Source organism: Thamnophis elegans, chromosome 1 (assembly GCF_009769535.1).
Source record: "Thamnophis elegans isolate rThaEle1 chromosome 1, rThaEle1.pri, whole genome shotgun sequence".
NCBI classification, from domain to species: Eukaryota; Metazoa; Chordata; class Lepidosauria; order Squamata; family Colubridae; genus Thamnophis; species Thamnophis elegans.
The window spans coordinates 51,698,571-51,724,267 of NC_045541.1; the positions used below are offsets into that span (position 1 = coordinate 51,698,571).

The 25,697-nt window shown below is 36.2% G+C and overlaps 2 protein-coding genes across 2 annotated transcripts in view; both read left to right on the plus strand.

Annotated features, from left to right (window-relative positions):
- SLC12A8 (solute carrier family 12 member 8) overlaps positions 1-17,702 on the plus strand; it is a 69,838-nt gene extending 52,136 nt beyond the window's left edge. The window contains 10 exon segments of the mRNA XM_032230159.1: positions 4,879-5,025; positions 6,251-6,269; positions 6,272-6,403; positions 6,406-6,491; positions 6,493-6,792; positions 6,794-6,932; positions 8,523-8,620; positions 11,337-11,454; positions 12,662-12,722; positions 16,079-17,702. Coding sequence (XP_032086050.1) covers positions 4,879-5,025; positions 6,251-6,269; positions 6,272-6,403; positions 6,406-6,491; positions 6,493-6,792; positions 6,794-6,932; positions 8,523-8,620; positions 11,337-11,454; positions 12,662-12,722; positions 16,079-16,244 — 1,266 coding nt within the window. The 3' untranslated portion in view covers positions 16,245-17,702.
- A 6,877-nt stretch (positions 17,703-24,579) lies between these two features.
- LOC116517859 (serine-rich adhesin for platelets-like) overlaps positions 24,580-25,697 on the plus strand; it is a 73,428-nt gene continuing 72,310 nt past the window's right edge. The window contains exon 1 of the mRNA XM_032231035.1: positions 24,580-25,140. Coding sequence (XP_032086926.1) covers positions 24,756-25,140 — 385 coding nt within the window. The 5' untranslated portion in view covers positions 24,580-24,755. The remainder of the gene's footprint in view (positions 25,141-25,697) is intronic.

Here is a 25,697-nt window from a genome sequence, read left to right on the forward strand (position 1 = left end):
TGTACCTTTATTTTTAAATTTTTAAATGTTTTTATCTGTCTGTAAGCTGCCCAGAGTCCCTAGGGAGTGGGCGGCATACAAGTTTTATTAAATTGAAAAATTGGAAACTTTCACATCTTAGTTTTCTTTAAGCATACAATAATCTTTGCTGCCTTTATAATCTATAAAAACAAAATTCCATGACTTTTTTCAAATGTTTGTCCATCAATCCCTGGTATTTTATCTAAACTTAGAGTCAGAAACTAAAAGACCTTAATTGCCAAAGCAAGGCCTGCTAAGCAAAAAGCCACTGGATAGGTGGGAAGTACTTTAAAAGCATTTACTACTTGGAGAGATGCTCCAAACTAATGTTCAACATAGCTGGCAAGCACCTTGAGTGACAGCCTGCCACAGAATTGATTGTGTGCATTCCAGGGCATTTTCTGCTTCGTGATTCTGTGGTATCACAGTAATGGGTGAAGAGATTATTCTTACCACCTAAGAATCAACTTTTGTTCTTTCCCAAAATGAAATTTCTTTACTCTTTCTTTTAAAAAAAACATAGTATACTCAGTTGTCTTAATATTTATTTATTTTATTTATTTATTAATAAAATTTATAGGCTGTCCAATCCCGAAGGACTATGCATACAGTATGTGTATATGACATGAATTGCTAAGTTGGCAGAAGCTGGGACAAGGAACAGGAGCTCATTCCATTATGCGGCGCTAGGGATTCGAAATGCCAAAAAATAGGGACCACCTTTTGTGGGAAGGTAACAGCATCCTGTGCACCTTGGCATTTAGTCATGCCGACCATATGACTACGGAGACTTCTTCGGACAGCATTAGCTCTTTGGCTTTGAAACAGAGATGAGCACCGCCCCCTAGAGTCAGGAACGACTAACACATATGTGTGAGGGGAACCTTTAGCTTTATATGACATGAGGCCTTTTTACTTTCTTACCACTGTATTAACTGAGCTTTGCACCTTATTTTTCACTGTAGCCTTAAATAAGATTTTATAACATTAAACTGGAACACAGAGAGAGAGGTTGCTTAATATGAAACATTCTTTCTCATACAGACAACAACAACAAAAAAATTAATTTCAAATCATAGGTTATTAATCTGTGGCTCGTGGACTCTATAACAGCCTGTCAAATTCTCAAATACACATTTGAGAATACCAGATTGTGCCCTGGGCATCTGCATGTATCTGATAGGCTTTTAAAAATCTTTTGACGGAAAGATTCATCTCCTCAGCCATTGCCATGAGCTGCAAATCTGCCTTTCTTGCCAGTGTTTCAGAACAAGAAGAGTGGAGTTGTTTCATTTTTGTCTTAAACAAATTAACAAATTAAGCTGACAAAAAATGACTGACTCACCCAATAAATTGCATCGCTAACCAGGAAATGCATCACATTGTGTGCTTAGGTAGTCCTGCATTCAGTTTATAGGCAGAAGCTACTCTTGATGGATTTCTCTTGCTTTATATGGAGAGACTATGTTCTCTGTCCTAGTTGAGAATTTAGCACCTATTATACTGTGTGTTAGCTAATCTTGTTGTAAGAATGTGTATTTAACCAATATATAAGACATATGCATAGATGTTACTTCAAATAAATAAACAGAGGGAATACAGACAACCTGGAAGGTCGGTCTACACTCTTCTTTTGGAGAAAGCAAATATTTAACAATTTCTTTCAATAGAATTCTTGCATCCATCTTTGTGCATCATGAAACAAAATGAGAAACAGGAGTTTTATTTCCATTTTGTGCAGAACAAACTGCTTTAATGTGACAAGGGGATTAAACTAAAATTTGCTTCCGGCAGAATTAGATTTCACCATGAGTAGGAGAATTTCAATTTCTACACATCGATAGGATATGTATGTCATTATTTTTAGGGAGCGTTTTATTTTTAAATGCAATTTGGATATTTATTTATTTATATTTCTTTATTAATCCCATTTCTACCCTACTACAATTGGCAACTTACAGGCAGTATAAAACCAGATAAAATCAATACAATTATAAACAGTGAAACAACCTCCCCCAAAAACAAAAATTACAGCCCATAAAAAAAGAATATAAATAGCTTGACAAAACCAGGAGAAAGCTGTCCATAATAACTTGGTCTTTAAATTTTTTTGAAATATTATCAAGGGGAAGCAAGCCTGACCTTAATGAGGAAACTGTTCTACAGAATAGAAAACTAGCACCTCTCCAGATATCTCCAAAATATGGGATCAATAGTAGCTTCCCTTCACTTGGTCGAATTAGTCAAGTAAAGTACTGATAACAATACTGTAGGAAGAAAAACAAAACAAGATAGCTTTTTAAATTGTACTTGAAAAACCAATTGACAGCCAATACAGAAAGCAGTGCTATTTGCTCCCAACAGTGATAGCTAGGAGTTCGTGACTTGCTGCATTTTGGACCAACTGTAGTTTTCTAATTGTCTTTAATGATAGAGCCAAGAAGTTTATTATAGTACAATAGTACAACCAGATAGTGTTAAATAATTACTATAGCGTTCCAGGTAGTTTTTAACTGATGCACCAAGAAGAGCTGGTGATAGGGTCCTCTGGCCAAGTTTTTACCTGCTCTTCCAGCAAGAGCCATAAATCTAGAAGGACCCCTCCTCTTCATGAACCTACCCCTTGATGGACTTATTGGTTAGGGGAAAACTCTTTTGGCAGCATAAGTATCCACGCCAACTCAGTTTCAGGGTTTACCTTCAGCCTGATCCAGAGAAAAAAAGGAATATGATTAAGCTGCAACAGTGAAAAATGTGTCAGTACTATATGTTAGGCGTTGCACCTGCAAATATACTTTTGACTGTCTCGATGCAAAAGCCGTTTTCCCCAATAAGTGTGAGTGGAATGTCATGACACTTTGAATGAGGCCATTTCAGTTACGAACAAAGCATAATCTGGTCATAGTATTTTTGAGTGCACCAAAAAAGTACTATTATTACTCAACAATGCCATTTTCAAATTATTCAATTATTTTATTTGATTATTTTCCATATATTCCCCACCAATTGCCACATCTTCTCTGTACTTTGTATGAGTTAGTGGCACACTTTTTATTTTTTTAAAAAATAAATTTGGCTTGGTTTGGTGGGACTTGATGAATTCTGACCTCTTAAATTAGTTCCAGTACTCCTTCGGTGCATTGTAGACTGCTGCCCTAATCAGAAACAAAATTTAGCTATAATACTTATCAACTAAGTCCTGTAGAGCACAGTGATAATTACCTCTGAGTAAAGCTTCAGAGGATGTGTTATAATATATCCCATAATTTTCAGTTACTGTTTGGCATTCCTAATTATGGTTGTTGTAATTATTTGCAGTACAAATTTGTAGCTAGGGACTGAAGGCAAATTTATCATCCCTGAAAAATAGGGCAAATATGATTGGAGTTAGCTATTTTAAACTAACAGACATTCCATATAACCTACTTTCCTTTGCATCAGGATTTGTGGCTTTACTGTCTAGGAGGAAAAATTAAACATGCAGAATAGGATGCCAAGGTGACGCCTTCAGTTATGATCTGAAAAAAGAGAATAGGAGGAGAAAAAAGGAATAGTATATTAGGCTTTATTTGTTAACATGCACAAATTACCTAGAGAGATTATAATCAAAGATTTCAAGAATTGGAAACAATATCTTGATAACACTTCCAACTTGTGCACTTAGCATTAACACCCAATGAATTCAATATGACTTACAACCAGTTAAAAGTATAGGGCTGTAAAATTTTGTAGATTTAAATTAGGAAAGTAAGGGCAAAAATTCAATTATTCAATTTGCCTGCCCCACTAAAGTAACCCAGAAGTAACTGCCTCTTTAGATTGCCATCCAAAATTATTTGCTGGAAGATCTCATTTGAAACATGTCATAGAAAAAAACCATGTTATTTAATTAAAGTATATTATCTGAATTTAGTCTATGTGAAATTACATAAATACATTTTCCTGGACTGCAACTCTGTTCTAGTATGTAAATGGTATAAAATATCTGTTACTCCCTTCATTTTCTGTAAGATGTGCATGCTTCTTCTGAAATTGCTGCTAAATTAAGCTTTTCCCAGTGGATTGCTTTACTCTGGGCAAAGCAAACTGAAGTATATTCCTTTCTGCTGTTAATTAGGGACAGAATACCAACAGAATGCCAATCTTATAGCAAAGTGCTTTTCACTGGTTTGTGGCTGATTAGGACATTTTTTAAACACAGTTTTGTACATGCATTATCTTAACAATTTTTATGCCAGCATTGTAAAATATGCTGTCACTCCCCTATTTCTGATGGGGGATGAGACTGAGATAAATCTACTAAGGAAGGAGCTCTAGTTCAGTGTTCGTGCATTTAGACTATAAAAATAAATGAAGCTCGAGGCTGAACTGAGGAGTCCTTGAAGTTGTCTGAGCCCGGTTGTTTGCGTACAGATGTTTTATTACCCAATTAGGTAACATCATCAATGCTAGTGAGTATGGGGTTTGCTTCCTGTTCAGACTATCTCATTATCTCCAGATAGGACTGGGAACACATTCAGACTAAAACTCTAGGAAATCAACCAATCATCAATGTAGACAGTACTGTATTAAACTAGATGGACTGATGGTTTAATTTGATATAAGAATATTATGCTTCTACTAATGGCTAATGAGATATGGGCATCAGATTATCTTATTCATGTTCTTAATCATTGTATTATATCAATAGTTCATTAAGCCACAGTGATTTTTTTATCAAATGTGCCTTCCAAATATTAATCAAGAAAAACTGTTTCTCTCTCTCTCTCTCTCTCTCTCTCTCTCTCTCTCTCTCTCTCTCTCTCTCTCTCTCTCTCTCTCTCTCCTCTCTCCTCTCTCTGTCTCTTTTTTCCTTAGGTATCCTTGGTGGGCTTCTTATTCTTACTTGGTTTGTACATTTCATCCTTAGCATCTTGCATGGGAGGTCTCTATGGAGCACCCCGAATCCTTCAATGCATTGCTCAAGAGAAAGTGATACCTCTTCTTGCATTTCTTGGACATGGGGTTAGTAAACAAGGAAGGCATTTTCTGTTTATTTTCCATGTATAGATTCTGTCATCCATGATAGATTTCCTAGGCAGCTGTCTGATAAGCATTATTTAGACCTTTGGCCGTTCTGAATAAGAAAGGCTGTGATATTATACTGAAAAAACACTTCCAATCATGAAGTTTATTTAGAATGGACTTTCATTCCACACTGCTAATACCATTCAACATATCTCTGTTTAATTTTTAAAACAAACAATCTACTGTAATGCCATACACAGTCCTCTTTGTGTAATATTTTCCCAGGGTCTTTTACTGAATGTCATTGCTTTGCTTTGCTTCTCTCTAGAACTTTTGGTCTTCAAATATAAGTTAAAGAGATTGTTTAAAGTGTATGGTATCAATACACATTATTAATACCTTACATAAAAACATGTTTAATGTGGCTCAATTTAGTTCATGTTGTAAATGGCAACTATAGTTTCTCATTAACAGAAGTAGATATAATGACTCTTAGACTTGCAAGCACTCCTCTCTCATCTCCTTTCCACACTAAGCCTTCTAACAATTCTGCCCTATTTTAGGTGACCAATAAACTTCAGACTATTAATTTTGAGCCATTGACTGAGATGGATGGCTATAGAAATTGAATGGATGGATGAACGGATGGATGAACAAACAAACATGAATAAATATTCAAATAAGGTTGAATTATCAAATTATTCACCATTGATTTGGCACAACAGAAATGTTCAAGATACAACCCAAAATTCATTATATTCTGGTGAAGTAATAGTAGGAAGTTCAAAGGATATAGTAAAAAGTTATGATCAAAGCAATTGTAAAGGTCACTTGTGCAGAACATTTTTACCAAATTTACGTTCATGGCTCAATGGATACAAGATGAACTTGTTGCTGAGAGCTATTAATTTTCTTCTAAAACCAACAGTACTAATTATCCTGAAACAAAATGCAGGCTATTCAGGAATGTCATAAATATTATAATCTAGATTCAAAGAGTCAAAGGTAGTGACAGTCACTGCTACTGTTATTCTATTCAGTACATGGGTCTTCAGGATGTCAATCAGCAACCTTATTTGTTGTTCTTCCTTAGATGACGATTCATCTGAGGATGCCCCAGTCAAGTAGATTTATATATGATTTAAATATTATCCTGATATACTTTATGACAGATTATTTTCCTTATGTAACATATGTGATTAGCCCTTTGTTCTTAATGCAGAAAGGACCAAACAAAACTCCATGGCTGCAATCTGCTTAACAAGCCTCATCACCATGGCTTTCATTTTCGTTGGCCAAGTGAATGTTCTTGCTCCAATAGTTACAATCAACTTCATGCTTACATATATTGTTGTGGATTATTCCTATTTCTCAGTCTCATGAGCTACAATCTTAAGCAGAACTCCAAAAGGATGGGGCAAGAGGATGCCAGGGCTGGGCTAAGTTGCTCTCAACCTTTAATGCCTCAGCAAATCGACTTGTTATGGATCAAATGGAACAGATCAGAGTAGGTCAGATGGAACTTTGCTGGAATTCACAAAAGATATGAGCCATCTTTTTAAGCCTGTCAGTCAAGATCCAGGAATTGATCTTGAACTAAAAGAAAATAATGGGGATGCCATTCAAGTGATCAAGCAGAGAAAGCAAAAGAAGGCAGCCAAGCAAACATTAGAAGAAAGCTTTTGTTTGGCTCCTGACAACAACATTGCTCATATTCAGGAGCCTTGCAATGATTCCCTAAGATCCAGTGTTGAAAATGTGCAACAATTTTTCACAGCCAAATTGCCAAGACGTGGATGGAAATGATGCATCTCCATCTGTTACTAGAAAAAACAATCAGAAGGAAGAAGATGAAGACCAACATTTGGATGAAATGCGAAAAGCCTCCAGTCCACAAATGGAGGGTAAGAAGATTGGAGCGCATTAAATTATTATGCATTTGAAAATGAAGAATGCTCATTTGTTTTCTAAGTAAGGGAAGTGATCATTTATATGTGTTCAGGCTGTTATCCCTTGTGACAAACTGTTGGTTGTTTTTTTTTTTACAACTGAGTACAGAGACTGTTCTAATTTAATTTGCCAATGGAAAAGTAGCCCAGTGTTAATTCACTACGAGATAATTTATTGCTTACTGTCTCTTTTCCAGTGCTCTACAGATGCATCTCTCATCCATACAGCAATGTGAGATGCATTTATTTTTATCTTTACATGGGTGGCAATACATTCCAAATGTTAAAACTCGGAACATTAATTCAAAGTGTGTAAGAACAAATGGCTGTGGTATTCTACACCAAAGAATTCTGTGTTAAAAATGGAATTTATTATATTGCATAGCTGGATATTTTTTATTCTATATTTGAAATGTGCATAGAATTGTATAAAAAGAATCTGAGGCCTGCAGCATTCTCTGGGTGAAATCCAGTTAGGGTATTTCCATTGCTAGAAGTTCTTTCATTAGTAGAGCTAGTAGAGGTCCCCTATATTCCTTCAAAATATGCTCCAAATTTCCTTCTCTGTCTGAAGTTGATTATCAAGGGGGATGGAAAGAGAGGAAATACTGCATAGGCAGAAGTTTGCTTTCAGAACACAGAATTCCACCCAGTAACTATATTAAAGTGAAATATCTCCTAATCTCCTAACACCGAGCTAGAAGAGTTCTGCAAGGAAGAGTGGGAATAAATTCTAAACACAAGAACGGAGAGACTCATAGCTGACTACAGGAAACATTTGGAAATATTTCCAAAGGGAGGATTACAAAGTAATATGCATCTCAATATGTAGAAAGATGTCACATTTAATTTCATATTAAGCCATGAGCCATGGTGGTGCAGCAGTTAGAGTGCAGTACTGCAGGCTACTTCTGCTGACTGCTGGTTGCCTGCAATTTGGCAGTTCAAATCTCACCAGGCTCCAGGTTGACTCAGCCTTCCATCCTTCCAAGGTGGGTAAAATGAGGACCCAGATTGTTGGGGGCAATGTGTTGACTCTGTCAACTGCTTAGGGCTGTAAAGCACCGTAAAGAGGTATATAAGTCTAAGTGGTATTGCTATATTGTGGAATGTTGTATCTCTTTTTTTACTGAGGAAACTAATTTGTGCCTAAATGTTTGCTTGCAGCTATAGAACACTACTCTGCCAAAGCCACCTCCCTAAATCTTCATGAACCTGTATCTTTTAAAGCAGAATACGTGACACACAGATTTTTTCCAATTAGAAAAGGGAGAAAGTCAGATCTGCAGGATTTTCTGAAAAAGATACGAGGGTTGGGTGACTTGGAACTAGGAGTTTTAGGACTTCAACTCTTAATTTTTGAAAGGGAATTGAAGGTAAATTTGTGCCGAATTACAAGTAGAATTGATTTTTGTTGTTGTTGATTCAGGAAAATTATTCAGTCCATAATGGATTTTGATTTGTTTTAGAAGAATGCAAATGATGCTTTTGAATGTATCCATCTTATAATTTTTTGAAACCTTTCTTTTCTCTCTTGTTCTGCAGATTTAAATGTAAAACAACAAAATCAAGAATTAGAAATTCAAAAAATACCAGTTTCTTTCTATTCCAAGCTTTGTGATCATCGGGTTTCCTTTTTTGGTGTGAGTCACCTTCTAATATTTCAAACCTCTTTGTAACACGGTAGGCAAGAAATGATAAATATTACTATTCATCCAGTAGTAGACTTCAAATCATTATACATAGAATCAATCAGGGAGTCAAACTATTTTCCAAGGCACCTGAGGGTAGAACAAGAAGCAATGGGTGGAAACTAATCAAGGAGAGAAGCAACTTAGAACTGAGGAGAAATTTCCTGACAGTTAGAACAATTAATCAGTGGAACAGCTTGCTTCCAGAAGTTGTGAATGCTCCAACACTGGAAGTCTTTAAGAAGATGTTGGATAGCCATTTGTCTGAAGTGGTGTAGGGTTTCCTGCCTAGGCAGGGGGTTGGACTGAAGACCTCAAAGGTCCCTTCCAACTCTGCTATTGTATTGTATTGTATAGAATACTAGGACTTTGCAGCTCTTTGGATTCAAAGACAAAAGGATGCTTCAGAGCAATTTTTCAAATCAAACCAAAACGAAGACATATTTTCTGAGGATTGTGTAACAACTATGGAGAGAGCTATGTGATTACAAGAATCTTCTTTAGGGACTTACAGACAGGTGCTAAATATGCAATCCAACATGCTTCAAAACATATTTTTGCCTCTGAATCCAAAGTAGTATAAAACAACAACAACAACAACAACTTGGTTATGGTTAACAACAGGTACAGTAAAGAAAGAAACAGAGTCACTAATCCTGGCTGTGCAAGGACAAGCTATCCGCACAAATGCCATTAAGGCCAAAATCGAAAAATCCTCTGATGATGTCAAATGCAGACTTTGCAAAGAAGCTGATGAAACTGTTGATCACATACTCAGCTGCTGCAAAAAAATCATGCAGACTGATTATAAATTGCAGCACAATTCAGTAGCACAAATGATCCATTGGAATTTGTGCAAAAATTATAATATTAAAACAGCAACAAACTGATGGGAACATAAGAATGAAAAAGTCACCGAAAATCAGATGGTCAAGATCTTGTGGGATTTTCGCATACAAACGGACAAAATACTGGCGCATAATACACCAGACATCACATTGGTTGAGAAAAATAAGGTTACAATCATAGACATCACAATACCAGGTGATAGCAGGGTCGACAAGAAAGAATATGAAAAAATCATGAAATACCAGGATTTAAAAGTCGAAATTCAACGATTATGGCACAAACCAGCATGGTAATTCCAGTGGTAATCGGCACACTGGGTGCTATTCCAAAAGCACTGGAATTACATTTAAAACAGTTAAAAATTGACAAAATCATCATCAGTTAAATGCAAAAAGCCGCACTGCTTGGATCCACACGTATATTACGAAAATACGTTACGACGTCCTAGGCCCCTGGGTGAGGCCCGACTAGTAACCAATGCCAAACAGTGAAACAACTGGCCGCTGTGATACAATTGTATAATAACAACAACAAGAAAGTGGTTTTCTAGATACAAACATGCTTTTTCAAGAGCCAACTGGACTTTCTGTTTTTTCTTTGAAGATGTTTTGCTTCTCATCCAAGAAGCTTCTTCAGCTCTGATCTTGAAAGAAAAACCAGAAAGTCCAGTTGCCTCTTGAAAAAGCATCTTTGGTACAAACATGACTTGGATGATTGAGAATCTCCATAGATATTCAGGGTTTCTAGATAGGAGGCACGTAGCTGAAAAAAATGGGAGCAGTTTGCTTTCCTAACCTAATTTTTTAAAAAGCATGGGGGATGGGGGAAACTAGAATTAGGATAAATCACAACATGGTGCAATGCTTCAGATCAGCAAGCTGATGTAATTTAGATGGTTAATTTAAACTAGAAAATTAACATAAATTGCCTGTCCTAGATCTCTCTAATTTTATGTTGCCTGCATATGTGGGACTGCAACATACATGATTCCAGATAGTGTGGCTAACTAAACATATCATGATAAGAAGTCTATCCATTGATTGGATGAGATGCAGCATGATTGAGTATAAAGGTCAAGATGAAAAGGTTCATACGTATAACCACAGATTGTGGGTAACTTGATTAATTTTCTTGGCATTGACTATGCCTATCACTTGAGATATCTTAACATTTAGAATTCTAATACTTAAAATGATTATTGTACTGTATATAAATAATGGGGGACTCTGTCAATAGCATTTCACTTTTAATAACTACCTTGACATTTTATTTTTAGAAACATTCTGCATTTAAATACTAACTGCTAGGAGAGACAGCTAATATCTTCATACCTGGCTGGATAAATTTCCTAGAAGCATATGTTGGTCAGTTCTAGAATCAGATGGATTAAATGCACCTTTAATCTGTTGCAACATTGTTCGCTTCGTATCTTTACATTCCTGTCCACTAAACAAAACAGATTAAATTTGAGAGCTGATTCTGCCTTTTCCATATGGTTCAACTTTGGAAATTCAGTCTAATAACAAGTTCAAATTCACAGGAATTGGCTCTAAAAGTTATATAGCGTTTGATGTTAAAGATTTCATGACCCCAAGGCTTACTTACCCAATCACTTAAATAATTTTTAAATTAATTTACTTGTAGCAAAATTCTTTGAAACTTGCCAATAATGAGACAAGAAGTAGAAGATACTAAAACATCTTATCTGCAATTGAATGTAAAGTTCTTACCTTTTCCCCACAGAAATTATCATTCTAATAAGAAAAACAGCAAAATTTAATTGATCACAGCTTAATCATAAATATCATCTTTCCTACAGGCAATAGTTTCATTAGTCTTTATGTTCATTATTCAGTGGATTTATACCCTTGTTAATTTGGGACTAGCAATTATTTTGTATTTCTACATTGGCAAAGCAAGTCCAGGACTACCACCCGGTAAATATATTTTTTCTTCCCCCCCTCCCCAACTCCTTCCTCTTCTTCCTAAGGGAGATACAAAGTTATGGCTTTTGCCTCTCCATCTTCTTCTGAGTCTGCCTCATGTTCTTTGACCTTCTCCTCATCTCACTTGCTAGATAAATTTAAGTCCTTTAAAGTCTTTACTTCCACTTATAAATTAGTTTTATTCTGAGTTATTGAAAATGGTAAAAATTAAAGCTACAATACTCAATGAATGTGGAATAACGTTTGAGGATATGAAAATGAAGTTGCTTATTCTTAATTGTCAATTTGGTTTTAGGACAATAACCTATTTTTAAATATGATGTTATTGTCAAAACCTAAGATAGGAAGTAAAGAAAATTAAATATTTCTAGAACACTTTTTATATTACTGGAAATTAATTATTGCACTGCAGATTAGAAAAAGTACCATGCATTCAAAATATAATAACAGCAGATTGGAATATCACATTTGATCTGAAAAGATTGTGGATCTTTTCCACTTTCCCAGTTATAACCTCAGTGGCTGTCTTTTATAAAAACTGACACAGGTCCTGAAGAATCACAGAACTAAAGCTATCAGTCTTAATTTGGTCCTCCTCCAGTGGTGTGAACAGAAATGTTGACAATACTTCCATTTTTCAGCTTCAGGTAGCTTGCAAATAATATTTGACAGCAGAATCTTTAAAGGCTTTAAAAAATATTTGGGAGCAACTAATTTATTTTTTGCTGCTTTCTATGCAGGTATAATGAATTATACTAAACATTTATTCCAGCTGTTGAACGTTGCAGTTCAAAATAAAGGTTAAGCTTTTCTCAACTTTAGGAACTTAGCATTGCATTATGGAGAAAACGTTAGAAAGTCTCCCAATATAGGTAATATTTAGAGCCTGCATTGCTTAATTAAATTTAGTTTAAGAAGAACATTGGATAACTATATTTCTCTTATGGTTACATGTTTAAACTTGCTCAAACTAACTTTAATTGTTAAGGCTTAAGAAACGACTCTTAAGGACTCTTTGTAACTCTTCCCTTCGGAGACTTCCTTTTGGACAAAACAGGTGTTCAAATTCTCTAAACTATACAGCTGCTTTAATACTTTGAAGAGAGAAACTTCCCTTGTGCTAACATGTTTTGCCTAGCACCATTCTTTAACATTTTGCCCAGTTGTAACCATCTGCATTTGTTTCTTGTTCCTACAGGTGTGGCAGCTAATTTCAGCCTTTTCAAGTGGATTAAACTCCTTTTGCTTAATGCCTGCAGGTTGGTCTTGGTGACTAAGAAAAACTGAGAAGCAATTGACATTGAGTCTAATGGAATTTAGGATCGGTCACTGATAATCATGATTTTAAATAGCCATAAATGATTTTGTCATGAAATATAAAATCCCTGTAGTTTAAAGCCCTTGTGTAAAAAATACCCCATTTAGCGCATTACAGGACTCACTTTCAATTATGAAATAATAAATTTGAGCTAAAAGTTTTGGAACATTACTTAATAAGAAGCCAAAATTAAATGTGTGATTGATTATGGTACAAAACCCTATTACTAAGCACTACTAAAATATTGAACACTGAATATTAACTGTTCCTAGCTCTAAAAATCCTTTAAAGGAATTAGAAAAAAATCATAAGATTTCTTCAAAATGGCAGTGCCTTTAGAGTCATTCTGGCATTGGAGCAGGGCTTCAGCTGTTAATGTCAAAAGAGAAATGAAGTAATATTAGTAAAATCTGGTTTCTCAACAGCTCAGCTATATATGATTTAGGCAGGGGTAGGAAACCGACAGCTTTTGACTGTCCCTGGACCATCTTACTGAAATTCAGCACTGTGGCTTTTTCTCTTGCCTTCTGGACCTATTAAGTGAAGCCTTACTTAACAGTGAAAGCCATTTCTGAACTAACTAAATACATGCTAATACCTATTGGAAGCACCTTGCCCCTATTGAGAATCTCCACAACTCCATTTCTTTTCTCTGTGAATTTTGTAAATTTTAAACTTAAAAAACCCAGTAACTTGTGGCTCCTGATTTAAAGGACTGAACATTACATAGAGCTCAGAAGTCTAGTGCAAGACAGTACTTGTTGCAGGTAGTTCTCAACGTATGACCACAATTGAGCCTAAAAATTTCCATAGCTAAGCAAGAAAGTTGTTAAGTGAATTTTGCCCATTTTAAGACCTTCCTTGCCACAGTTGTTAAGTGAATCACTGCAATTGTTAAACTGGTAACACAGTTATTAAGTCAATCTGGCTTGTCAGAAGCCCACAAAAGATGATTATATCACCCCGGGACAGGGCAATTGTCATAAATACAGGCCAGTAGCCAAGCATCTACATTTTTATCATGTGACCGTGGGGATGCTGCATCAATTGTAAGTGTGAAAAACAGTCACACTTTTTTTCAGTGCTGTTCTAACTTTGAATGGTCACTAAATGGAATGGTTGTATGTTGAGGACTACCAGTAGTGCAATAGTGGTGCTCATGTTCTGATTGCTGTAATCCTACCAAATAATCAGACTGCCATATCAGTTGAAGTTCCAAATCATTTTTAAAGACAATGCCACAATAGAATAGTTTGGTCTGGGTTATAGAAATGGAGGATAACTGAACCAAAAATTAAAAAGCACTCTAAGCTTCTGGTACCCCTTGAGAGCTGTCCATTAACCTAGAATTCAAAAGAACTCTTAAACTGCATACTTATTTTGTAGGTCAATCTAAGCCAACTCTGAGCAATTACAACGTTCCATCATTATTCTTTCTCATGCAGCACAAACTTTACTTCACAGGAAAGTTGTGTGGTTTCCCAAGGCAAGTAAATGTGAAAGGACAGAGAAATCATCCGCATATGGATAACCATTTGGCTCAGAGCTTTATATTATTTCTTCTAGTAGCTTTATAGAGATATTTAAAAAGTTTTGGACACATCTGCCAATTCACTTATCTCCTCACATGTTAAAAGTGTTATTTTCTAGTGCCTCTAATCATCCTACTAATTTTGTGTTTCTATGTATGTCTGGAAACTATATTTTAAGGCATTTGTAATCAATACTTGTTTACAAAGAATGAATAAGAAGTTTCTTATTAATTACCCAAGAGTCACAAGAAATTGAACCAATATATAAATAAAAATTTAGATATCTCCCCTTTCAGAAATTGTATCTATGTGGGAGGTAGCAATAGCATTTAGACTTATATCTTAGTGCTTTACAGCTCTCTAAGCAGTTTACAGAGTCAGCATATTGCCCTCAACAATCTGGGTACTCATTAGACTGTATTGTGTCTATAAAAATATAGTTCTTAGCTATAGAGCAGCAGAAAATGTTTCCTGGACAATCATTGCCTGAATATGAACTCAGGACATTGATAACAGACAACTTAACCTACCTTACTCACCCCCAATTTCACTCATATGTGCTTGCATTGGATCAGAGTCTATTTATTTATTTACTTATAAAATGTGTGTACAAATTTCCATTAAAAAAGAAAACAAAATGGAAGCACCTTACCACTGAATGTTAACTCAAAGCAAACTGTAAAAAAGATGCTGGTTAATTTGGTTTCCACAGTTAGTTTTCAGACATCACATTGAGTTTTTAATTGGAGTGCTTTGTTCACTCAAGATGGAGCCATGGGTGACCATGGCTGGTGATCTGGGAACACCCAGGAATACATTACTATCTTGCTACATCTATCTTGCTATGACACTATTTGGGGAAAATGGCAAGTGAAAGAAGCTCTCTAGCAGCTGTGTTTGTTCAAAATTATTAAAGCAAATTGTCTAAGGATTGCATATGAATGTATGTCATTTTAAACTTTTGAAAAAGACCTTAATGGCTAATTACAGCTCTCTTTTTTTACACTCTATCAAGTGATATATAGTAAGGTAAAATCTGTTTTACTATTAGACATATGTGAATGTAACTGAACATTATGCTAAGGTTCTTTTAAAAAAATAGTTTAATAAAGAATTAACAAAACTATTTTAAAAGAACAGAAAAGTTAAACAAAAGACCAACCTATTAAGGAGCAAAAGTCAAATTAAAAACAATATAGACTTTGAAAATTAAAGAGAAATATGAAAGTCTAAACGTGTATCTCCAACATTTCTATTCAAAAGAGGATTTGTATTACAGTAGATGGAGGACATTGTGTGGATTGTACGCAATAAGTTTTCTAAGCATTTTCCTCCTCCCACTTTTTTCTCAGGACAGTTGTCTGCTAACAAGGAATGTTTGGAAGCGGTAGGCATCATGTTAAGAGATTGGTCCTTTGCCATAAAGCGTACATTGTAACAGGAACAAACCTCCATCTTCTAATTGCATGGATCAGAGCAGCTAAAGTACTTGGGAAAAAATAAGAAGAAGCAAAATATGTGTTCAAAAGAAAAAGTTTTGACTTGCATTTTCTTTTAGAATAGCTGTTACATAAGAAAGAATTCCAGCCAAATGCTAGAGCCATAAGAAAAAGCTGGCATTCCTTTCTGGAATGAAGTTTTGGGGTGTTTTGCAGAATGCATTCTTCTTCTTTCTTTGTTTTATTTACACAGCTCAGAGGGCAGCTGCAGATCTATTGGGAAACAATGGGGCATCTGAAGGTTTTTGTGTTCTTTTGTTTTGTAGGGGAAGGCCATCCCCGGAGGAGCGATTTGTTGTGACACCGACCTTTGCAACAGTTGGCATGGAGACCACTCAACTCACTGAAGAGAATACAGATTTTGCTTCCCGAGATCGTTACCATCATTCCTCTCTCATCACCCGAGAAGAGTTGGTCCATCAGTTCCAATGAGAGAGTTATGTGCCATTCACTTTACCAGCCAATTAAAGACTGACTACAGACTACCACCTGATTAAAAGGCTTGCCCTTTTCACAACTGATCTTAATGAATGCTGAAACTTCCAATTAAGGGTAGTCAGGGAGAAGGAGTGGCAGGCAAATTCAAAACCTGCTTTTAAAAAAAGAGGATTTGGGTTTTCATTCCAGGGCATCAGATATTTTTGTGCAATAACTATCAATCTAAAATAGAACATGGTTTTGTAGCACTTACCTGTATTTTTTAGAGAACAAATTCATTTCCACAGGCAGGTCCTTCTGAAATCTAGAATTACCCCAGGCTTCTCCAAAGTGGTTGGTATTGACCACCAAAGATCAATTACCGATTGGTTTTGTTGTTAATATTATTATTTGTAGTACTATTAATTAGTGTTTGTTAAATTATTTTCATATAATAAATGTTTGGGGGTTGATGAGCAATCTGAAATTTAATGAAGAGGTCAATGAATAGAAGAAGAATTTAGGGACCTCCTGAGTTACAGGATATAAAGAGAGAAAAGATGTTACAGACAATCAATGCAAGTATGGGTGGAACAGAGAAGTTTTTTAATACCTTCTCTGGGATTGGATCAAACTCTTCTGAATCTTGCAGTTGTCCTGAACAATACATTAAACTCATACTGACTCTTCCTTATTTTTATATTTCAAAAGTTAGGCACGAATAATTAACTGTGACATAGAACTTAAATTGCACTTTAGTTTTCAGACTTCCATGCCTTCTAGGTCTTGCCCAGGATGCCGTAGAGGTAGTCACAATCACAATTGAGCCCAATGGATGAGAAGCGAAAAGTCTTCTTCCTCAGGGGGAAAAAAAATCAGTCCAGTTGCCTTTTGAAAAAGCACCTTTGAGACAAGAATTTATGGGCTTGGTAAAGCGACTTGGAATCTGATGCCAGTAAGGTAACATTGCCAAATTGGATTTCTAAGTAATTGGAAACACTATGGAAACATGTTTTATCCTGTAGTAAGGGTCCTCAAGATTAATAAATTGTCATATTATACAAAGATTAAAAGCTACTTATTCATTTCCTTCCCTTACAATTTGAGAAACTGTGATAAAGTCAATAATTCTAATGTTAAGTATAATATATCTACGAGTTTTACATACAAGGTTTTCAAAAATTACTATTATCTATTTCCTCCTTTTTGTTTTGGTTGTCTTGATCTTTTTCCATTATTTTCCTCCTTTATTTTATTTGATGAATAATAAGTGTTGTTGTTAAACAAATACTAAATGGCACTTCTTATTTGACTGCATAGTGCGGCCTAAGAGAACTGTGCTTTAGTTTTATGTTCTATGAAAAAAGAGATGTACTGCTAATCCTTTTCAAATTTTTAACGTAAATGAAATAAATCTGCTTTTATTTTACGCTGGAAAAATACAAAACCTTGCCAATTTAATTTTTTTTAAAGTCTGAAAATATTTCTACAATTTGTTCTACAATTAAAGTTCAGTTTTTAATTTCTTAAATTTCATTTTCTGAATGTTACATTTTATTTACTGAATTAATTTCTTAAGTTTTTTTATTGAAAATTTTGAAAAAAAAAACTTTTAAAAATGTTTACTCTCCTCCCCCTCCCCTCCCCACCCAACTCCCTCCAACCTCCACCCCTCCGACTTCCAGAACAGGGTATAAATCTTTAATAAAAATATTCTAAAATAACTTTAAAAAAAGTTAGTATCATCTTTCATTTGAGCTTTAACTCCTCTTTGCTAGGCTAGCTCTAAACAGATTAGGTCATTCCTTGTTTCTTCAATCATAAGCTATCTGGAATTTCTTAGTTCCATATTTATTTTGAGTATAGTCAATCCATCTTCTCCACTCCAATTTATATCTCTCATTGGAATGGTCCTTGAGATATGCTGATATTTTAGCCATCTCAGCTAGGTTTGTTACTTTTAATGTCCATTCTTGAATAGTAGGCAAATCTTCCTTCTTCCAATATTGCGCCACCAGCAGTCTTGCTGCAGTTATTAAATGCAAAATCAGGTTAGTCTCTATAACTGTACAATAAGTAATTATACCTAACAAGAATAACTGAGGGGTAAACTTTATCCTTTTTTAAAGAACATTTTGCATAATCCACCATATTTTTATCCAAAATGCTTTAACCTTTTTACAAGTCCACCATATATGATAGTATGTAGCATCAGCACAATCACATCTCCAGCATTTAGGTTGTAAATTCGGATACATATATATATCCCTGACACCAAAAGAGGATCAAGATCTTAGTCATCCAAAAAATTGCAGACCTATATCATTACTTAATATAGATTATAATTTTTTTACTAAAATAGTAGCAAATAGGTTAATGTTGGTTATTCAGCAATTGATTCATAATGCTCAAACAGGCTTTATACAAGGGAGACAAATGAGAAGTAATGTAAGACAAATTGTTAATATATTGGAATATTTGGGAAAGAATAACTAAATCCCTGCTGCGCTTATATTTCTAGATGCCGAGAAAGCCTTTGATCGAGTGAATTGGCAATTTTTATTGAAAATAATGCAAAAAATGCAAATAGGAGAGCATTTTTTACAATCAATTAAAGCAATATATCAGGAACAAACAGCTCAAATCATAGTCAATGGAAGCTTAACAGATCCATTTAAAATCGAGAAAGGTACATGGCAGGGTTGTCCCCTATCCCCATTACTGTTTATCATAACTTTGGAATCATTGTTGAACAAAATACGGGGATCAGATGATTTACAGGGAATCAAGATTAGGCATCAAGAATATAGAGTACGTGCTTTCGCGGATGATTTGGTTATAACATTAACCCAACCACAGGAATCTAGTAAGGTTTTAATGAATATGATTAATCAATATAGCCAAGTGTCCGGATTTAACATAAATTTAGGGAAAACAAAGATGCTAGTTAAAAATTTGAACACTAAACAAAAGGAAGAATTAGAAGGAATGACAGGATGTGAAATAGTTAAAAAGGTTAAATATTTAGGAGTCTATATTTCAACCTCAAATGGGAAACTATATAAGTATAATTATGACCCATTATGGTGCAGCATACAGACAGAGATGAAAAATTGGGAAAAATTACAATTATCTTTGTTGGGAAGAATAACAGCAGTGAAAATGAATGTTCTGCCTAAATTTTTATTTCCTTTTCAAATGATACCAATACTTAAAAAAGATGCAAATTTGCTAGAATGGCAGGAGGGCGTTAATAAATTTGTATGGGCAGGGAAGAAGCCGAAAATAAAACTAAAAATAATGCAAGATGTGTGTGAGAGAGGAGGTTTGAAATTACCAAATTTAAAACTATATTATGAAGCAGTAGTTTTATCGGTAATTAGTGACTGGATTAATTTAACAGATGATAGAATACTTAATATCGAAGGGCATGATTTGGTATATGGTTGGCATGCTTACTTGCTATATGACAAAAAGGTAGATAAGAACTTTAAAAGTCATATTTTAAGGAATGCTCTACTGCGGGTCTGGAAAAAATATCAATACAAACTAAATGATAAGATACCCATGTGGGCAATTCATAGACACGCAATAGAAAACATAAATATAGTACAAAAACAGGATGTAATTACATACAGACAGCTTCTTACCTTAGAAAGAGATGTATTACAATTAAAACCCTTGAATGTACTAAAAGAGGAAAAGGCAATTCAAACATGATTTTAGTATGGGCAGTTACAGGCCAGATGGAAAAAAGATAAAAAAAATCGGTTTTATGCAAGACGAGGATAATTTACTTAAACAAATTAGAGATCAAAGTCCAATGCATATAAAGAGACTATATAATGCATTAATAGAAATGGATTCGGAAACAGAATTAGTTAAAGACTGTATGATAAAGTGGGCACAAAATTTTGAAGAACCAATAATGTTGGATACATGGGAAAAGATTTGGGTAAGAAATGTAAAATTTACACAAAATTTGAGAGAAAACTTATAAGATGTTTTATAGATGGCATTTAGATCCTAAAAAACTGGCCTTATGTATCCAAATTTCTTGTTTTTTTAAAAAAAATTGTGTTAAATAAATTAATCATTGGGTAAATCCATTATATGTGAGTACTTCAGATTAGAATGTGTCTACCGCACACATTCTACTGCCGCATACATGGGCTACTGATTGTAATGGGGCTTACTATGCCAATGAAAAATCAGGAAAAAAATAGCTTATAATGTTCCTGTTTTGTTGTTTACATACTAATGCTTAAAGTGTGCAAAACAAATAAGCTAAACTACTTCTCAACAATAAAAATCAGTGTGGAATGGAAGTGGAATCAATTACTTTCAGAAGTATATTCCATTTCTCTAGATGTGATCAAGCAGAGGCTTGATAACCCATTGTGAGGAATGCCTAATTTAGATTTGTACAGCAAACAGAGGGTTGAGTGGTGATGGTCTAAATAGTTCCTTTGAACTACTTGGTTTGATGATCTGTTATTCCATATTTGGATAAATGGGTAATTGTATAATTAAAAGCATTTGAAGCTTGTTAATCACCAAAACTAGGTTATGCATGTTTCTGTGACCGAGAAAGAAGAAATATGTGATTTTTATTTTGAAATAAAATGTTTATGACAGAAGGAAGGCATGCCATACCTAAATTTTATGTCAGAATTACCCAGCTAATTCAAGTGTGATGAGTACATGCTTTAGAATATTAGATTTAAGGCATTCAGGGTATCCTACTTGTGCAAAGAACTGAAAGAAATGAGAACATCAAATATAGGACAAGATATAAAAAGGAAAGAAAAAAATGCAGAAAAGTCAAAGCACTTTTTCATTGCTGGCTCCTTCATTTCCTTTCATTGAAAATATGATTGCTTGTGTCAGATTCTACCTGTGAAAAATAAACTTAAGAACAGTTGATTTTATTCCATAACTGGGATCTTGGATTTGACAGCTACATGGTCCATAATACATAGCCAACATCATGATATGATGAGCCTGGGAGACAATTGATTATCCAGTCTCGAAAGCTATCTTATATCTCAGTACAGGTACTCCTCGATTTACAACAGTTCATTTAGTGACCATTTGAAGTTACAAAAGCTCTGAAAAAAGTGACAATCGGTTTTCATACTTATGATCATTGCAGCATCTCCATGATCACGTGATTTACATTCAGATGATTGGCAACTGGAGTGTCTTGGATCTTTTGCAACGTTCTGACAAGCAGTCATTTGGGAAGCCAGATTCATGTAACAACTGTGTTACTTATTTTAATAACTGCAGTGATTCAGTTAACAAATGTGGCAAGAAAAGTTGTAAAATGTGGCAAAACTCACTTAACAAATTTCTCACTTAGCAACATAAATTCTGGGCTCAATTGAGGACTACCTGTATATATCTCACTGTATAAGTCCATCATAAGGATAAAATTAAGGGAAATAAAATTCTGGAGGTAAAAGGAGAGGGATGGAAATGGTGTAAGCCAACAGTAGCACAACTGAACACAATTGTTACTGTTAGTGTGGAATTGTATTAAATTCATGCAGAAATTACAACTGCATAAGGAATCACAGATAATTCTTATACTGTTGGTGGTTTACATTTTATACAGATGTAATGAATGAATAAATAAACCTCTTTAAAGCTGGAAAATAAGGATATGTGTGGTAATTTCTGTAGCAGTAAGGAGAATAATAGTGGAAAAAAACTAAAAAAAAAATATTCCAGCCTCCTAACTATCCACAAAGAACATTTTCAGTAGTAAACATTAGTGTAATATTTTGAGGATAATGCAGTGGTACTTTATCTTCTCCAAAAAACTGCAAATAGCAATCATTTATGCCTGTGGGCTTTTTTTTCTTTGCAAGTGATTATCTTTAATGTTATATCAGATTGCTGTTGCAATGAGTTTAAATTCATGATTCAGCAGCACATTAATGCTTCTAAGTAGGAATTCACATTGCAAGGATGGAAGATGGATGTGATAAGTGGAAAGCAAATGGAAGGTGAAGGTTTTGACTATCTTCTGCAACATAATTTTAATTTTGAGAAAAAATTATATTAATGCAGATTGCTTTATCTTAATGTGGCATCAATCAGTTCTGATCTAGAGGCATCATTATACAATCTTACGTAATAGTCCTAGTGCTGAATCATTGGTAATTTCCATTTACGAATCTTGCAAGATATGAGTGTTTTTCATCGCATGAGATTCCAGATTTATTCTCATCCTACTTTTGTTATGGTGAATATCATTTTAGGGATCATGGATTCATGAATGCTTGTAGGTATTATTTTGCTGACCACTTAGGAGAAACTTCAAGGTACTCATAAAATTAAAAATGAAGCCATTGTTCTCTGGCTTTCTTGACAATCCTCCCACTTCTGCCTTCAAACCAAGCTGATATCCAGGTTTCTAATGATTTACTTTTTATTAAAGGTGGAAAAATAAAATATTACACAGCTACAATATCTACATATTAGTAGAAAATAGCAGTGACCTGCAATAGTGACTACTACTGTAATTATATTATCATTAGACGATCATATTCTAAACAGTATGGACTCATAGGGGTAATATTGTAATTTCAATTAATAAATGCTTTCTATCTTTGTTGCTAATTTTTATTTTGGTTCCATGACATTTGAAAAAATAGGAACTGCATTCCACTTAATGCTAACATTTTTTCCATAGTTAATTGGCTTGTTTAATTCACAGGTTCATTTTCCAAATCATTGATTTTCATTAATTTTCACTACTGATTGATCATTGTTTTTTTGCTAAAATGGTTATCTTGCAGTTTACTTTTTAAAAATTATTTTCTGCATTAATTTATTCATAATTAATACATCCACTCCCTTACTCCTTTCTTCCCTTGCACCTGGCATGAATACCACACACGCCCTTCCCCTCTGTTTTCTCTGCTTAAATCTTTAAGTCACAGTTTTGTGAATATTAGGCAGTAAATAGAACAATGTTGAAGTATAGTTTAGAAAAAAGCAGACAATAAATAACTGTTCAGAGAAATAAATATGATTTATTATTCCTGGATTAAGGGGTGTAGATTTGATGAAGATCAGACCAATATTTTAAAACTTTTCCAAAAACTCTCTAACTCGCTTTTATGCAAGTGCTGCAGTTTGTAAATGCATTGATTTTTTGTTGTTGTTGTTTCTGGGATTTTGAATATAATAGTAGATAGTCATCACATCTCTGAAAAAATGTGTTTGTTCAGCTAGAAATACTTTTGAGGTTTTTGTTACAGGATAGTCAGTTACCTCAATAAAAACCATCAAAATGCCTTTTTTATGATTTTCATATCACTTCGTAGTACTTTCACCATTGCTTGAAAATAAATTGCATGAAACATACTTTTGAATTACAGAGAAAGGAAATGAAAAAAAAATGCATTGATATGCTTGAAAATATCCAAAGAGATGTGTGTAGGTAGGGAAGTGTGTGTCTGGAAGTCCACATCAGGACATCCACATTTCTGACAGCTCCACTCCACATTTGGAGCCAAATTCTCTGCTCTGATTTAAGAATCCCCACAGCCCACAAGTCACAATTTGGCTGCCTCGGTCTATGTATAGGAGATAAGGGAAAGAACAAAAATCCATTGGTGGGCATTAGCTCATCGGAATGAAGCAAAGTACCACCAGGTTTCTAGTCCTCAAGGATTAAGAGCCAAGGTGGCGCAGTGGTTAAATGCAGCACTGCAGGCTACTGTTAGATCAGCAGGTCAGCAGTTCAAATCTCACCCTGAGTCAGGTTGACTCAGCCTTCCATCCTTCCGAGGTGGGTAAAATGAGGACCCAGATTGTTGGGGGCAATATGCTGACTCTCTGTAAACCGCTTAGAGAGGCCTGAAAGGCCTATGAAGCGGTATATAAGTCTACTGCTATTGCTATTCTTCTTCAGCTGAGATCCGCGATGTGGGAATGAGTGCATACACACACACACACGCATACAGACAGACAGTTTTCTGGCTTTCTGAGTCGGCCAGCAAACTTCACGCTTGACTTCTTCCCTCCCGGCCTTTCAAACAGGCGCGTCAGGGTCTCCGTCGTGCTTCGTGTCTCCATTCGCGCCTTTGGGGTTTCTCATACGCGTCTCTCCTACCCCCACTTTCTGTACCCGACGGCCCGTTCCCAGCCCCTCCCCAGATAGGACCGGGTCCCAACTGGGGGATGCCCCGAGGAGTAGCCTGCGGGGGCGGAGGGGAGCGGGATGGCCGCTTGAGGGGAAAGAGAGCAGCCTCGGCAGGGTGTGATGTCAGCGGCCGCGAGGAGGAGCCTGCCCTTGCGGGCGCTTTTACTTTCAGGCTCCGCGCCTCCGCGAGCGGCCACTGCCGGAGCTGCGTCCGCCCCGCTCGACCATGCAGTCCCGGGGGCCGGCCGCCAACGCCGCCGCCTCGCCGCTGACCCGGGGAACTTTGGGCGCGTCCGCGGCTCTGCTCCTCTGAAGCGCCCGCTCCCTTCCCTCCTGCCGGGCATGGCGCTGCCTGCAACTGCTTCATGATGATGGTGGTGGTGATGATGTTTGGAGTGGTTGTTATGATTACTGCTCTGCATCAACGCCGGGCATGTGAAATCCCAAGCATCATGCCAGCAACGCGCCTGTTTCTGCTCCGTCCCTTCAACCTCCTCCTGCTGCTGCTGGGGCCGCATCTCTTTGTGGGATCTTTCTCCCTGGGCTCTGCCTCCTCTCCTTCGCCCGCCGAGCGTCCCTCCGTCGCTACGGCGGGGTCTCGGGCAGCGGCGACCATTCAGGGGGCGTCCGATTTTCTTGCGGCTTCCTCCTCGCTACTTCCGAGGGAGAAAGGAAGCCCGCAGCCTTTCGCCGCATCTGTCAGCGTTTGGGATCGGACGGCAGATCGAGACGGCGGCAGCGACAGCCCGGGTGAGTGAAAGGGTAGGAAGGGGGAAAGGGCGGGGAGGAGGGAAACTCTTGTGCTTGTGTCGGTGCTTGCGTGTGTGTGCGTGTGTGCGTGGAGTGCACAGACAACAGCAGCTGCTGGAGAATGCTCTGCTTCATCCTTCCATCCATCCGTCCACCGGTGCAGCATATTTTATCCCATTTTGGACTGGGAATTCCTTGCAGGTTGTCAAAAGGAACGGCTATAGAGCTCTCCTTTTCTCCGTCAGTTTCCCCACAATAGAAAGTCCCTCTCTCTCTCTCCTTCCTCTCTCCCTTTCCCTCCCTTTTCCAGTTTCCCCACAATAGAAAGTCTCTCTCCCTCCCCTCCTTCTCTCCCTCCCTCTCCCTCCTTCCGCCCCCCAACCTGTAAATCTGCCCAGTAAGGCTTGTGCTTAGAAGAAAGCTGATAATATTAAGCACATCTCTACTGACTGTATATATACACACAAATACAAACACACACACACACACCAAATATGTATATATAGTTTATCACACACATCATTTGAAATATTAACTCCCCCTCTCCCTCTTCAGTA